The sequence below is a fragment of the Salmo trutta genome, chromosome 23 (genome assembly GCF_901001165.1).
Source record: "Salmo trutta chromosome 23, fSalTru1.1, whole genome shotgun sequence".
Lineage (NCBI taxonomy): Eukaryota > Metazoa > Chordata > Actinopteri > Salmoniformes > Salmonidae > Salmo > Salmo trutta.
Window position 1 is genome coordinate 707,300 of NC_042979.1, and position 16,445 is coordinate 723,744.

A 16,445-nucleotide genomic window follows, 5' to 3' on the forward strand; every position below is an offset into this window, starting at 1 on the left:
AAGAAAAAGTATGTGAACCCTTTGGAATTACCTGGATTTCTGCATAAATTCGTCATCAAATTTCATCTGATCTTCATCTAAGTCACAACAATAGACAAACATAGTGTGCATAAACTAATAACACACAAATTATTGTATTTTTCTTATTGAATACATCATTTAAACATTCACAGTGTCGGTTGGAAAATGTAGGCTAATGACTTCTCCAAATGCAAATTGGAGTCAGGAGTCAGCTTCCCTGGAGTCCAATCAATGAGACGTGATTGGAGATGTTGGTTGGGGCTGCCTTGCCCTACAAAAAACACTCACAAAATGTGAGTTTGCTATTGACAAGAAGCATTGCTTGATGTGAACCATGCATCAAACAAAAGAGATCTCAGAAGACCTAAGATTAAGAATTGTTGACTTGCATAAAGCTGGAAAGCATTACAAAAGTATCTCTAAAAGCCTTGATGTTCATCAGTCCATGGTAAGACAAATTGTCTACAGTATAAATGGAGAAAGTTCAGCACTGTTGCTGCTCTCCCTAGGAGTGGCCGTCCTGCAAAGATGACTGCAAGAGCACAGTGCAGAATGTTCAATGCGGTTAAGAAGAATCCTAGAGTGTCAGCTAAAGACTTACAGAAATCTCTGGAACATGCTAACATCTATGTTAACAAGTCTACGATACGTAAAACAGTAAACAAGAATGGTATTCATGGGAGGACACCATGGAAGAAGCCACTGGTGTCCTCAAAGAATTGCTGCACGTCTGAAGTTTGCAAAAGTGCACCTGGATGTTCCACAGCGCTACTGGCAAAATATTCTGTGGACAGATGAAACTACAATTGTGTTGTTTGAAAGGAACACAGAACACTATGTGTGGAGAAAAAAAGGCACAGCACACCAACATCAAAACCTCATCCCAACTGTAAAGTATGGTGGAGGGAGCATCGTGGTTTGGGGCTGCTTTGCTGCCTCAGGGACTGTACAGCTTGCTATCATCAACGGAAAAATTAATTCCCAAGTTTATCAAGACATTTTGCAGGAGAATGTTAGGCTACCTGTCCGCCAATTGAAGCTCAACAGAAGTTGGGTGATGCAACAGGACAATGACCCAAAACGCAGAAGTATATCAACAACAGAATGGCTTCAACAGCAGAAAATATGCCTTCTGGAATGGCCCAGTCAGATTCCTGACCTCAACCCAATTTAGATGCTGTGGCATGACCTCAGGAGAGCAGTTCACACCAGACATCCCAAGAATATTGCTGAACTGAAACAGTTTTGTAAAGAACAATTGTCCAAAATTCCTCCTGACCATTGTGCAAGTCTGATCCGCAACTACAGAAAATGTTTGGCTGCCAAAGGATTGTCAACCAGTTTTTAAATCCAAGAGTTCACATACTTTTTCCAACCTGTACTGTGAATGTTTACATGGTGTGTTCACCATGTTTGTGTGTTATTAGTTTAAGCAGATTGTGTTTGTATATTATTGTGACCTAGATGAAGTTTAGATCAAATTCTATGACCAATTTAGGCAGAAATCCAGGTATTTCCAAAGGGTTCACATACTTTTTCTTGCCACAGTAACTGCATTTATCTAACATTCTCTGATAACTGGTTAGATGGCGTTATGCATTTCCAAAACGTTGGTTTATTTTAATGTAGCAGTAAGCTAGGTATTGATAACAACCGGCTGACACATGCACTCTTAATAAATATTTTTCCAACATGACTGTAACAACCGTCGTCAAGAATGGACCAAGGCGCAGCTTTGATGTCCTAGGTGTGTCATCTGATGAAGATTGTCAAAGGTTAGTGCTGCATTTAGCTGTTTTTTGGTTATTTGTGATGCATGTGGTTGGTCGGAAAATGGCTATGTGGCTACTTTTACGATATACTCCTCTAACATAATCTAATGTTTTGCTTTTGCTGTAAAGCCTTTTTGAAATCGGACGACGTGGTTCGATTCAGGAGAGGTGTATCTATAAAACGATATAACATAGTCCTATATTTGAAAAAATATATATATAAAATTTTGTTATGCTAATGGCGATAGGATTTTTCGATTTTTTTACTCTTACTTGAGTAGTTTGATGGCTAGTTTTACTTTTGCTTCAGTAAACGACAATCTAAGTAAAAGTACTGTTACTTAAGTACAGATTTTCATTACTCTACCCACCTCTGCAAAATAGACATAGCCTAACTATAAAACGGGGATGAGCATCCACTCTGGAGAAAAGTTTATCGTTCTACAGAACTAGGCCAACATCTGTCAATCAACTGATGGCCGAATCAGTTCATCAACTCAGCCAGGGAAACACAAACAGTAGCCTTTTATCGGTTTTCACACCATTCAATATGTGACAATGGCTAGGCTAATGGTAAGCCTACAAATTGTAGCCTATTGGAATATAATCGAATAACAAGGAGCCTATTGCAACCATCAATGGCACTAGATTATCGCCAGCTGATGTCTCATTAAACCATCAATATGAGTTAAATTCACCCAAACGGCTGATTTCAATTGCAACCATTATTGGTCACCTCATTACAGCTCCCTAAAAGATGACATCGGTTTTACCTTAGTCAGAGATCTGTATACTATGACGAGATGTTTAGGTCTGTTTAGGGGTGCATTGGGATGATTCTGGACAGATTTTGGCGAGAGTGAGCCCTCTTGGTTCGCCTCTTCCTATCTGCCTTAAAGGCGCTGCATGGTCAATCCGACTTCTGCATTGCCCGTGAAGCATTTATGGTGATACGGCCTCTGCAGAAGTCAGGGCATTCATACTTCTTGCGCTTCGCAGAGTAGCACAGAGCTGTTGTGAAGGAAGTTGTCAAGGAAGTGAGTTTGTGTTTGTACTGGACCTCCCGCCATCACCTACCGTCAACCAATCATGTCAATGCGGACGTATACAGAGCCTTCTGGATTGTTACAGAATTCGAGAGGCGCAAGGCGATGCGGTACAGAGCTTGATTTGGCCTCTGAATGCCTCCAGAGGCTCCGCAATTGCGCCACACCGTCCATACGAAGTCTCCGACCACATTTTCGGATCAAGCATAAATCGTCCTTTAGTCCTGCTTGCAACCAAAGTCTTTAAAAATGTTTTCCCTCTGGTTGGTATTGTCATCAGAACAACTTAGTCCTTTTTTAACAGAGAAAGGGCAATGTATCTATTCAACAAGCATTCCATACAATAGAAATAGAGTATTTCCTAGTTTACCACGGCAAATCTACTGTGGCAATTTACCCAACACATTGTATGACTGGAAACTAATGTTGGTGTAGCTTACTGTTATTATTTTATTTGTTTCATATTTATGTTATCTGCAACTGTCGGGTACAGTCATTTCTTATCAAGATCAGTGGTAAAATATACCTGGACTGTCCATATAAATCAAGTCAATAGCAGGGATTTAGTTATTTGTGCCAGAAGGGACAGAATCGAACCCACGCTGACACGGTAGGTCAAGTGCGCTGAAGGCAGCAGCCCTAACAGCTAGCAGCTAGACCACCCCAGGCTATGATTGAACAGAATTTTGATCGTTATTTCGTAAACTTAGGATACACTTCACACTTGTACACTATATATACAAAGGTATGTGGACACCCCTTCAAATTAGTAGATTCGGCTATTTCAGCCACACCCATTGCTGACAGGTGTATAAAATCGAGCAAAAAGCCATGCAATCTCCATAGACAAACATTGGCAGTAGAATGACCATACTGAAGAGCTCAGTGACTTTCAACATGGCACAGTCATAGGATGGCACCTTTCCAACAAGTCAGTTCGACAAATTTCTTCCCTGCTAGGGTTGCCCCGGTCAACTGTAAGTGCTGTTATTGTGAAATGGAAACGGTTCAGCCGCGAAGTGGTAGGACACACAAGCTCACAGAACGGGAACCACCAAGTGCTGAAGCACGTAGCATGTAAACAACGTCTGTCCTCAGTTGCAACACTCACTACCGAGTTCCAAACGGCCTCTGGAAGCAACGCCAGCACAAGAACTGTTCGTCGGGAGCTTCATGAAATGGGTTTCCATGGCTGAGCAGTCGCACATAAGCCTAAAATGACCGTGCACAATGCCAAGCGTTGACTGGAGTAGTGTAAAGCTCGCCACCATTGAACTCTGGAGCAGTGGAAACGCGTTCTCTGGAGTGATGAATCATGCTTCACCGCCTGGCAGTCCGAGAACGCTACCTGCCCCAATACATAGTGCCAATTGTAAAGTTTGGTGCCCGACCTCACTAATGCTCTTGTGGCTGAATGGAAGCAAGTCCCTGCAGCAATGTGCACCAACATCTAGTGGAATGCATCCCAGAAAAGTGGAGGATGTTATAGCAGCAAAGGGGGGACCAACTCCATATTAATGCCCATGATTTTGTTTATGTGCACATACATGTAGTGTATGTCGCAGCCTAGTGGAGACAAATATCTATTTTGTGTTAAGCTATATAAAACAACGGTTGTTGATGTGTATTTCAGAATGTTTAGCTTAACATTATAAGTGCAGCAATAGCTGGAAAACACCTTTCACCATTCTCTAGCAGGCACTTATATGCTGAAAGGCCAGGTGGTTCTAGTGTTAAGACAGTATTTACTCCTGAACTTATTTAGGCTTGCCATAACAAAGGTGTTAAACACTTATTGACTCAAGACATTTCAGCTTTTCATTTTTAATTAATTTGTAAACATTTCGAAAAGCATAATTCCCCTTTGACATTATGGGGTATTGTGTGTAGGCCGGTGACAGAAAATTCCCAATTCTAATAAATGTTTTATTCAGGCTGTAACACAACAAAATGTGGAAAAAGTAAAGGGTTTTGAATACTTTCTGAAGGCACTGTATATCCACCAGTCCACCTAATCAAACCAGTCTTGTCAGTCTACTCTGACCTAACCAAATTGTACTTTTTGCGATAGCATAATAAACTTATTCATTACACTATTAGAATGTTGCAGTCAGAATGACTGCTCATTGGCTTGAAGGGGGGTCACTCGAGGCCCAGCAGTTCTAGTGTTAATGGGCATAAACACTAATCAGATTAAAATATAATCTCACTTTTATGTATCTCACTTCTATATACAGTATCTCGCTGTATATTGAATTCTTGAGCAACTTAATGTCTTTATGCCAATAAAAATATATGTTACGCTGATTAACGTTCAGCTTGTGTTCCACCAGTTGTAGTGATTATTGTTTTGCAGTTTGTCCTTTAAATTTGTTACAGAGCACATGAGATTAACAAAAACCTTCTACAGAGATACTTTCAACTGAATATTAATGACGATTCATTCGCTGAAGAAAATTCACCTGGTCGTTGTATGATATCTAAAGTATTAATATGTCATAAATGCATTAAATATATATGAATTAGAGATAAAACCACTCAGCACTCTATGTTTGCTCCATTAGAGATGCTTAGAGAGTGTATGAAGAAAATATTGCCTTGTTGTTGCAGAATGAATAACTGTGACAAATGTCCATTCACAAAGCCTTAATGTTCATCCCAAATGACACCATATTCCCTATATAGTGCACCATTTCTTATCAGAGTGGCCTAAGTAGTTCACTATATAGGGAATAGTGTGCCATTTGGGACGTAGCCTTCAAATACAACAGACAACAAAGGCATCATTCTCACCTCTTTAAGCGGGTCGTTGAGCTCACTCAGGATATTGTCCTCGTCAAAGATCTTGCCTTGATAGCGATGCTCATAGTAATCATGGATCTTCTGCCGCATGTCTGCAGGTAGCTTGTGGAATGACATGTACTGCTCCACTTGTTTGTACTGTAAAGATGGAGAGAAGAGATAATGTCAATAAACCAATTGAACCGAAAATAACAGACAACAAAAGCTGTCACATTGATTGACATGTCATATTATGAGTGGGGATTTCAAAACATTGCATCAAAAGCAATTGGAGGTATAGTAACATTGGAACGTATTAGCGGTCATTACAGGCAACATATTGTAAAAGGAAACAAGGACATACACAACACACATGCATGTGCACACACTCGCATGCATGCACGCACACACACACACACACACACACACACGCACACACACACACACACACACACACACACACACACACACACACACACACACACACACACACACACACACGGTGGGGTGACAAATAGTATGCAAGGTCATTGCGTATGAAAGTGGCAGGTGGCAGAACAACTACAGCCTGAGGCTCTTCTGAGCGAGGCTTCCACTCAGTGCTAAACAAATCTTTCTCTCATCTCTTCCAATATAGGCTACCCATGATCTCACGTAAACAAGGGAGATCTACTACATCAGTCAGGGGTCTCCAATAGGTAGATCACGAGCTACCAGTATCTCGCAGCCCATATATGAGTAGCTCGCCAATCAATTCTGAAAGTACATGCATTTGTCATCACAAAATGTCATAAACATTAAGCTCCGGGCTACTATACAATCAGAGCCACATTGACATTTTCCCACCCCTGGTTGGCCACTATATGCTTACAAATCCAAACGTAACACAATATCTGCCAATTATTTTCCAACAATATTGCCCCTGTCTGTCTGTTTGGTGTGCGTGTTTGTCTATAGCCAGTTAGCGTTGTTAATTATAACCGTATTGTGGGTAGAGTAGACAGACTTTTCGCAAACATTTTCTCAATTAAATGTTAACTGCAAAGTAGGCTTACCTGACAGAACTATACGTCATGATTCTTTTTTTCAATTGGTTGGCCATTGTTTTGCAAACTCTGCCATGACGTGTTGCAGCACTAGGCCTAACATCAGAAACATCACCATACCCACACATTCCTCTCTTAATGCAAAATTAAAGGGGAATTAAACACTTTTTCCAGACCTCAAAAATGTTCTTCTTATGTTTTTATCTTTATTTAACTAGGCAAGTCTGTTAAGAACAAATTCTTATTTTCAATTACGGCCTAGTGGGTTAACTCCCTTGTTCAGGGGCGGAACGACAGATTTTTACCTTGTCAGCTCGGGGATTCGATCTTGCAATGCTCTAACCACTAGGCTACCTGCCACCCCATTTAAGCATTGACATGGACTCACTGTTTCTCTGTGAATAATTGTAATACTGAGAATAGAAAACATAAAACTAATCAAAAACCAGAAAAAATAAAACTGAGAAAACACAATTAATTTTATGGGGCCTGTCATGCCAAATACTGTTTATCAATCATTATTTTACCAGGTATATTGATAGAAGTTCAATATGACACGTTACACAACTCTCTCTTTCCCCTCCTTGCCTCTTTTGACCGCACCCTTTCCCAATCCCCTCCGACTCACAAGGTAGGCAATACGCTTGACCTCATCTTTACTAGAGGCTGCTCACCTACTAATCTCACTGCAACCCCCATAAAGGTCTCTGATCACTGTTTCCTTTTCTGTCTCCCTTTCCTCCAACTCCAACCACTCAGTCCCTACCCAGATGGTCATGCGCCGTCGCAATCTTCGCTCTTTCTCTACCACTACTCTCTCCTCTTCTATCCAATCATCTCTCCCTTCTGCTAAATCCTTCTCCCTCCTGTATCTTGATTCTGCCTCTTCGACCCTACTCTCCTCCCTTTCCGCATCCTATGACTTGCAATGTCCCCTTTCCTCCCGGCCGGCTCAGCCCTCCCCTCCTGCTCCATGGCTGAGTGTCTCATTACGAGCTTACAGAACAGGTCTGCGGGCAACTGAGCAAAAATGTTGGAAAACTAAAGTTCCGGAGGAACATCCTTTCACTCCCAACACTCTACCTTCTCTTCCTCTGTATCCGCTGTTAAAGCCACTTTCTACCACTCTAAATTTCAAGCTTCTGCCTCTAACCCTAGGAAACTATTTTCCAACTCTTTAACCCCCCCTGCAAATGACTTTGTCAACCACTTTGAAAAGAAGGTTGATGACATCCACTACTCAATCACTCAGCCTATTGAGTTTACAGGTCTCACTCACAAATAACTACCCGATGCCTTAATCTCTTTCTCCCCTCTCTCTCCAGATGAAATCCTGCAACTAGTGAGGTCTGGTTGACTGACAACCTGCCCGCTCGACCCCAGTCCCTCCTCCTTTCTCCTGACCATCTCTGGAGACCTTCTCCCATTCCTCACTTCCCTCATCAACTCATCCATGACCACTGGCTGCATCCCCACTGACTTCAAAATGGCCCGAGTCGCTCCCCTTCTCAAGAAACCAACACTTGACTTATCTGACATCAAAAACTATAGACCTGTATCCCATCTTTATTTTCTTTCCAACACACTTGAGCGTGCTATCTCTGATAAACTTACTCATTATCTCACTCAGAACGATCTTCTTGACCCTAAACAGTCAGGCTTCAAGACGGTTCATGGAGGCTCTCCCCACTGCCAAAGTTGACTCTCTCCTGTTCTCATCCTCCTAGATCTATCCGCTGCCTTCAACACCGTGAACCATCAGATCCTCCTCTCCACCCTATCCGGGCATCTCAGGCTCTGCACACTCCTGGATTGCATCCTACTGGCAGGCTGCTCCTACCAGGTGATGTGGAGAGGATCTGTCTCTGCATCACGTACTCTCACTACTGGTGTCCCCACGGGCTCGGTTCTTGGCCCTCTCCTCTTCTCTCTCTACATAAAGTCACTCGGCTCCGTCATATCCTCACATGGTCTCTCCTATCATTGCTATGCGGATGACACTCAACTACTTTTCTCCTTCCCCCCTTCTGACACCCAGGTGGTGACACGCATCTCTGTGTGCCTGGCAGATATCTCAACTTGTCGGACCACCACCTCAAGCTCAACATCGATGGAGCTGTTCTTCCTCCTGGGGAAAGCCTGCCCGCTCAAAGACCTCTCTATCATGGTTGACAACTCCACAGTGTCACCCACCCAGAGTGTAAAGAACCATAGCATGATCCTGGACAACACCCTGCCGTTCTCTGCAAACATCAAAGCAGTGACTCGCTCCTGCAGGTTCATGCCCTTCAACATTTGAATAACACTACCTCACACAGGAAGATGCATAGGTCCTAATCCAGGCACTTGAACTCTCCCGCCTGAACTACTGCAACTCGCTATTGGCTGGGCTCTCCACACTAATCCTCTGCAACTTATCAGGAATGCTGCAACCAGCCTGGTTTTCAACCTTCCCAAGTTCTCTCATGTCATCCCGCTCCTCCGCACACTCCTCTTTCTTCCAGTCTCGCATCCACTACAAGACCATGTTGCTTACCTATGGAACACTAAGAGGAACTGCCCCTCCCTACCTTAAGGCTATGCTCAAACCCTACACCCCAAGCAGAGCACTCCATTCTGCCAGCTCCATTCTCTTGGCCCTCCCACCCCTATGGGAGGGCAGCTGTTGCTCAGCCCAGTTCAAGCTCTTCTCTGTCTTCGCACCCCAATGGTGGAATACGATTCCCCCTGAAGCTAGGACAGCAGAGTCCCTGCCCATCTTCTAAAAACATCTTAAACCCAACCTCTTCATACAGTTTCTTAAATAATCCCCCTCCCCTCCCCCCCAAAATAAAACAAATAATGCATTTTAACTAGCACGTGACCGTCCCCACCCTTCTAGCTCTGACTCTACTGATTGCTAATTTATTGGGGAAAAATGTACTTTCTATGCCTGTAATATGTGGATGTCCCACCTAGCTATCTTAAGATGAAGTCACTCTGGATAAGAGCGTCTGCTAAATGACTAAAATATAAAAATGTAAATGTGACACACCATTTGGATTCGGTCTTATGTAGCAACATTTTAAGTTCTGTTTTTTATATTGGACAAAAGTAGAGACTCAGAGCTACACTGCATTTGAGGAACAATGGGAAAGTAATTATGCTTTGAAATTTGACAAACTTGTAAACTCACTTTTGAAAAAATTGCATTTTAGTGTTTCGGTGAGAGAGCTCTTCTTTGTCTACACGCATTCAGCATTGTTCACACCCTCTTAAGCTTTAGCCCAACCCATCTCGATTCATTCTCGGAGCGTTTAGAGCGCACACTTGACGCTCTGGCCAATGATTTGTTTAACTCCGAACTTGGCATGTCCAGCCCACTCATTATCTTAGCCAAACATGGCTAGTGGTAAGGTTGCTGTCTTTTTCTGTGGTTTACCAACAAGGCTCGTAATGAACAATGTTATTCTTATTTACAGATGGAAAACAATTTTGTTATTAAGGGACATGAAAGTTCACATGTTCCAGAAGGCATTTCTGCCAAAAAAACTTTCAAATGGCTCTTGTGAAGTAGTGAATTGCGACATACGCCTAGTTTCCTGAAACGGGTCACAAATGAGAACATTAAGAAATGTAATTAATGTACTAAAGACATGCCATGCATAATTTAGACTGTGTCTTGACTGTGGTTGTTGTCATGTCTCAGAGGGTTGATTGTCATATGGTAGGATATGGGGTAACTAAATATGGTCTGGAGCCAGTCTCTCTGCAGAGTGCTGTGCCCTAATGGAGTCATTCAGCTGTCACAACATCCAATCTAGAGTCAATCTCTACAGTAGGAATACTGTTAAAACCTGTTTTAACTGTTTCACACTTGAGTTCCAAATATCTCTAACTATCCCCTCAGCATTAGTTTTTTTTGAGCTAAGTGTTCCAAAAATGTATTGATAGACAACAGGACAGTTAACTCGTGTTGCCCTCAAACCAAGGCACGCTGCATGCTAATTATCTACAGGCTATATTTTAACATGTCAATTTCAAATTATTTTGAAATAACAGTTTAGTTTTCCATCAACACTTTGAAATGAGATACGTTCCACCTCCTCATCAATTCACATAGAAGTAGCCCATTTCACGGTTGCGGACAATTTATATTTAAGGCATGCAATAAGCTGGAAGAGCTGGACAAACTTCCTTCTTCGATGAGAGCCCAAGCACTCTCCCAGTGTTTCCCTTGGTCAAGTTGTCAGACATTTGCTCATCTCCAGTCAAAACAGAACCTGCCCAAACTTTTTCCCCCCGGCGCATTTTCTGTCTGGCGCCAACATTGCCTTCATTGTTGTTTTCCTTACTAATACTTACTTCGGACATGTGTGTGTTCTTATTAAAGTTAGTGCCTTATTACATCATCATAACAGTTTCTGTATACCGTGTTATGTCGTTTCTACTGTAGCACACCGTTTGTAGCTATGCATGGAGCGTAATGTATTCTCTGTGTATTTCCTTGTAACCATGGACAAGTGAGGTACTAATTATATAACCTTTATGGTGTGATACTCAATTGTGCTTATGTAGCTAGCTACATTCTTCTATTAGCTAAAACAATACTAATAGTGTCAGATAAGTATTAGCTTGTGTTGTATCCTTTGAAGCTGCCCTGGCCTTATCATGACCACGGCTTCTGTATTAATTTGGCCTGTTTAGCATAGCTCTGCTCTTCCCCCTTGTGGAGGTCTTCAGTTACTGTTTCTTACTGTTTCTTATGTAGCTATATCATTGTGGGGATCGCAAAGTAAAATCCCCCACTTAAATCTTTGACGTACTTCTGACTTTTAATTATATGGGACTTACAACGCATACTTCTTATTTTTTCTTCTTCTTCTTCCGCATGTTGCTCCTCTTACCCCGTTCAAGCTTTATAATGTGTAGACTGATCTGGATTAGGTTTCTTGCATACAACTTTTTGAAATATATTATACTTTTTAAACTATTAAACTTTTCACCCATCTTCCTTCACTTTAACTTCTCTAGGGAAGGGGGCAGTATTTTGACGTACGGATGAAAGGTGTGCCCATAGTAAACTGCCTGCTACTCAGGCTCAGAAGGTAGGATATGCATATCATTAGTAGATTTGGATAGAAAACATTCTGAAGTTTCTAAAACTGTTTGAATGATGTCTGTGAGTATAACAGAACTCATATGGCAGGCAAAATCCTGAGAAAACTCCAACCAGGAAGTGTGGAAATCTGAGGTTTGTAGTTTTTCAAGTGATTGCCTATACAGTATACAGTGACTTAGGGTTAATTTTGCACTTCCTAAGGCTTCCACTAGATGGCAACAGTCTTTAAAACGTTGTTTCATGCTTCTACTGTGACTGGGAAGAGAATAAGAGGTCCTGGAGTCAGATGGCTGAGAGAATGACATGAGTTCAGTGGCACGCACTCCCGTGAGAGTTAGCTGTGTTCCTTTTCTTTTTTGAAGACATTGGAATTGTCCAGTTGGAATATTACTGAAGATTTATGATAAAAACATCCTAAAGATTGATGCTGTACATCGTTTGACATGTTTCTACGAATGTAAATAGAACTTTTTTTTAACTTTTCGTTGTGATATTTTGCACGCGCATCCTGCATTTGGAGTAGTGGACTAAATGCGAACAAAAAGGAGGTATTTGGACTTTATCGAACAAAACAAACATTTATTGTGGAACTGGGATTGCATTCTGATGAAGATCATCAAAGGTAAGTGAATATTTATAATGTAATTTTTGTCATTTCTGTTGACTCCAAAATGGCGGGTATCTGGTATATGGCTTGTTTTGATATCTGTACTCAGATTATTGCAAAATTCGCTTTCGCCGTAAAGCTTTTTTGAAATCTGACACAGCGGTTGCATTAAGGAGAAGTGTATCTATAATTCTTTCAATAACTGTTGAATATTTTATCAACGTTTATGATGAGTATTTCTGTAAATTGATGTGCTCATTCACCGGAAGTTTTGGGAGGCAAAACATTTCTGAACATTACACGCCAATGTAAAATGGGGTTTTTGGATATAAATATGAACTTTATCGAGCAAAACATACATGTATTGTGTAACATGAAGTCCTATGAGTGCCATCTGATGAAGATCATCAAAGATTAGTGATTCATTTTAGCTGTATTTCTGGTTTTTGTGACGGCTCTCCTTGCTTGGAAAATGGCTGTGTGGTTTTTCTTGTCTCGGCGCTGTCCTAACATAATCTAATGTTATGCTTTCGCCATAAAGCCTTTTTGAAATCGGACAATGTGGTTGGATTAACGAGAAGTATATCTTTAAAATGGGATATAATAGTTGTATGTTTGAGAAATTTGAATAATGAGATTTTTGTTGTTTTGAATTTGCCGCCTTGCTATTAGACTGGCTGTTGAATAGTGTGTCCCGCGGGTCGAATGCTAGCCATAGAGGTTAATGGGACTTTTTTTCAACATTCTAATGCTCCCCATTGTGACATCATTACTACCAGTATTCACTGTAAACAATGTAACTTTGACACATCAGCTACTTTGACCACTTTGAAATCAACTTGTACAAAAAGTTAGAGCATATAAAATCTTCCTCTACAAATCTGAAATAATAACCAAAATATCTGGTACAGATCAAATGTTACAACTGTTTAAGTAACCACATCAACATTTTCTCTAACTTTTTCTAAACAACTGAACTTTTGACCACTTCCCCAACAAGTTAAACAAAAAGTTAGAAGGTAGGACATCTTTGTATTCTTCTCTGCTATTCAAGTCTGTTCGCAGAACAAAAATATCTAACCACTAGGCTACCTGCCGCCCCTTGCACCTACCTGCCGCCCACCTTGCGCCTTTTTCAAATAATGCACCATTTCTTCCAGAAAACTGTTGAAATTAAAACATATTTTGGTATCCACATATGTATGTCTTCGGTGTGCAGTTGAACAAAACAAACAATTCCACAAAGAAATCCTAAAATGTCCCAGACAATATTATTGGCACCTTCTATAAGTAGTTAGAAATAGTTTGATTTCAAGCAGGTGATTCTCATTTACTATGGAATTGCAGTATAAAATTGCAGTATAAAAATCACATATTCAACCAGTTTAAATAGAGAAAAGGACTCATTCTCCTGTTTTGTGTCACTGTGTGTACCACAATGAGCATGGACAAAAGAAAGAAAACCCGAGAATTATCTGAGGAGGTCAGACACAAGATTGTAGCCAAGCATGGACAATCTCATGGCTACAAGTCCATCTTCAGAGACCTTGATGTTCCTGTTTCCACCGTACATAATGTTAACAAGACGTTTAAGGCCCAAGCCACTGTAGCCAACCTCACTGGACATGGCCGCAAGAGAAAACTTGATGGAAGACTGCAGCGAAGGATTGTTCGAATGGTGGAGAAAGCACCTCGGTCAACTGCCACACAGATTCAAGCTGACCTTTAGACACGAGGTACGACAGTTTCACCTTGCACTATCCATCGCCAACTCAATGAAAGGGGGTTATATGGTAGGAGACCCAGTAGGACCCCACTGCTGAGAGAAAGACATAAGAAAGTCCGACTGCAATTTGCCAAAACACACCTGAACATACCAAAATCCTTCTGGGAGAATGTCCTGTGGACAGATGAAACCAAATTAGAGTTTTTTGGTAAAGCACACCATCTCTATGTTTACATAAAACAAAATGAAGCTTTCAAAGAAAATAACACCTTCCCTATAGTCAAACATGGAGGAGGTTCAGTGATGTTTTGGGGTTGGTTTGCTGCCCCTGGCACTGGGTGTCTTGAACGTGTCCATGGAATCATGAAATCAGGTATTCTGGAGCGCAATGTTGGACCCAGTGTCAGAAAGCTGGGCCTCCATCACAAGTCATGGGTCTTCTAGCAGGACAATGACCCCAAACACACTTCAAAAAACACCCAGGAATGGTTCAAGACAAAACGCTGGACTGTTCTGAAGTGGCCAGCCATGAGTGCAGATCAAATTCCCATTGAAAACTTGTGGAGAGATCTGAAAACAACAGTTAGGAGAAGGCACTCTTCTAATCTGGAACTGGAGCAGTTTGAGAACTGGAGCAGTTTGCACAAGAGGATTGGGCCAAACTGCCAGTACAGAGGTGCAGGAAGCTCATTGATTGTTATAGGAAGTGCGTTATTGCAGTTATTTTGACCAACGGCTGTGCTACCAAATATTAAGTCTAGGGTGTCAATAATTTTGTCAATGCCATTTCTGTTTATTTTCTGATTTAAATGGATATATTAAGTTCTGAATCAAAAACAAAGGTTCTGTGATACTAATAGTGAAATAAACAATTGTGGAGACCAAATAATTTGTTCAATTTCAACTTATTTTTAGGGAAAATTGTGAGTTACTTAAAAAAAATGCAAGGCTATGTCACGCCCTGACCTGAGAGGGTTTGTTTCTCTATGTGGTTAGGTCAGGGTGTGGGGTGGGCATTCTATGTTTTGTATTTCTTTGTGTTGGGCCGAGTATGGTTCCTAACCAGAGGCAGCTGTCTATCGTTGTCTCTGATTAGGAAGCATACTTAGGCAGCCTTTTTTCCACCTGTGTTTGTGGGATCTTATTTTTCTATTGCTTTGTGTGCCTACAGAATGTGACGGTCGTATTTTCTTTGTTCATTTCTTTTTAGCGTGTTCTGAGCAAATAAATCACAAGATGAACATATTCCACGCTGCACCTTGGTCGACTCCTTTTGACGATCGTCACACGCTACCAATATTTTTGGCCACGACTGTATATACAGGGGGTACCGGTACAGAGTCAATGTGCAGGGGTACTGGTTAGTTGAGGTAATATGTGCATGTAGGTAGAAGTTTTATTTATTTTATATTAAATTATTTATTTTTTGGATTGAATATCCAAAACATACAATATACTTGCAATGAAGCCGCTCTGCAACTATACCACACCAGTCATTCAACAGACTACAATTCAGAGCAACACACAGAAGCTTCCAGGGTCAACCCCCTGCTCAAATCTCCCACAAGGCAAAAAAAAACGGGGACGCGAACCCTCCAAGATCCCCCCACAGTTTACATAGCTGTCCTTCCACCAATCCAGACCCCTCGCACAGTCACCCCCCAATAATTAAAAAAAGTAATAATCAAATAATAAACAAGAAAATGAATTCCATTCCCCACCCCCAAGAACCCCCGCAATGCACCAACAACCAAGAAAATGAACTCATGAGAAAAAAGAAAAAAACTAAAGAAAACAGAAAACATTGCAAAAAACTAAGGACATCAAGGACAACTAAACTCATAACAGCAAGGCCAACTGTATATGTTTGAGTGCATGTCTGGCACTATTTACATATGTGTTTGTCCGTGTATGTGTGTATATGAATGAGAGTGTGTGTATATGCAGGGGCAGTGTTTTTACAGCTAATGCCGGTTTGCCTGAGGCTGATGCCATTCAAACGTACTTTTTATTATGTTTTATTTTGACTTTATTTTTATACTTTAACTTTGACCATCATTCTATCTCCCACCCAGCAACTCCACTCCCACTTGTCTCCAATTCCACATCCCAACCCTCAGGTTCCCTCATCCCACCTATCTCTGCTGGCCACCCTCTTTGGATTTCTACACAACATATATCTTTCAACAATGCTGTGATGTTTAACGTAGAATTTCAATCTATTTAATCAAATGGAATCGACAGATTGCGAGTTGAAGATAAATACTTTTACTAAGAGTATTAGTATATTAGTAATTGACTGACCCAGTCTCTCCAGATCTCCTAGTACTATTTCTAGGGTCAAT

The 16,445-nt window shown here is 41.1% G+C and overlaps 1 protein-coding gene across 1 annotated transcript in view; it reads right to left on the minus strand.

Annotated features, from left to right (window-relative positions):
- The window catches only part of LOC115159075 (potassium/sodium hyperpolarization-activated cyclic nucleotide-gated channel 1-like), a 203,474-nt gene that overhangs the window by 39,802 nt on the left and 147,227 nt on the right, over nucleotides 1–16,445 (minus strand). Inside the window, exon 5 of the mRNA XM_029708447.1 lies at nucleotides 5,633–5,779. Within this exon, the coding sequence (XP_029564307.1) occupies nucleotides 5,633–5,779 (147 nt within the window). The remainder of the gene's footprint in view (nucleotides 1–5,632; nucleotides 5,780–16,445) is intronic.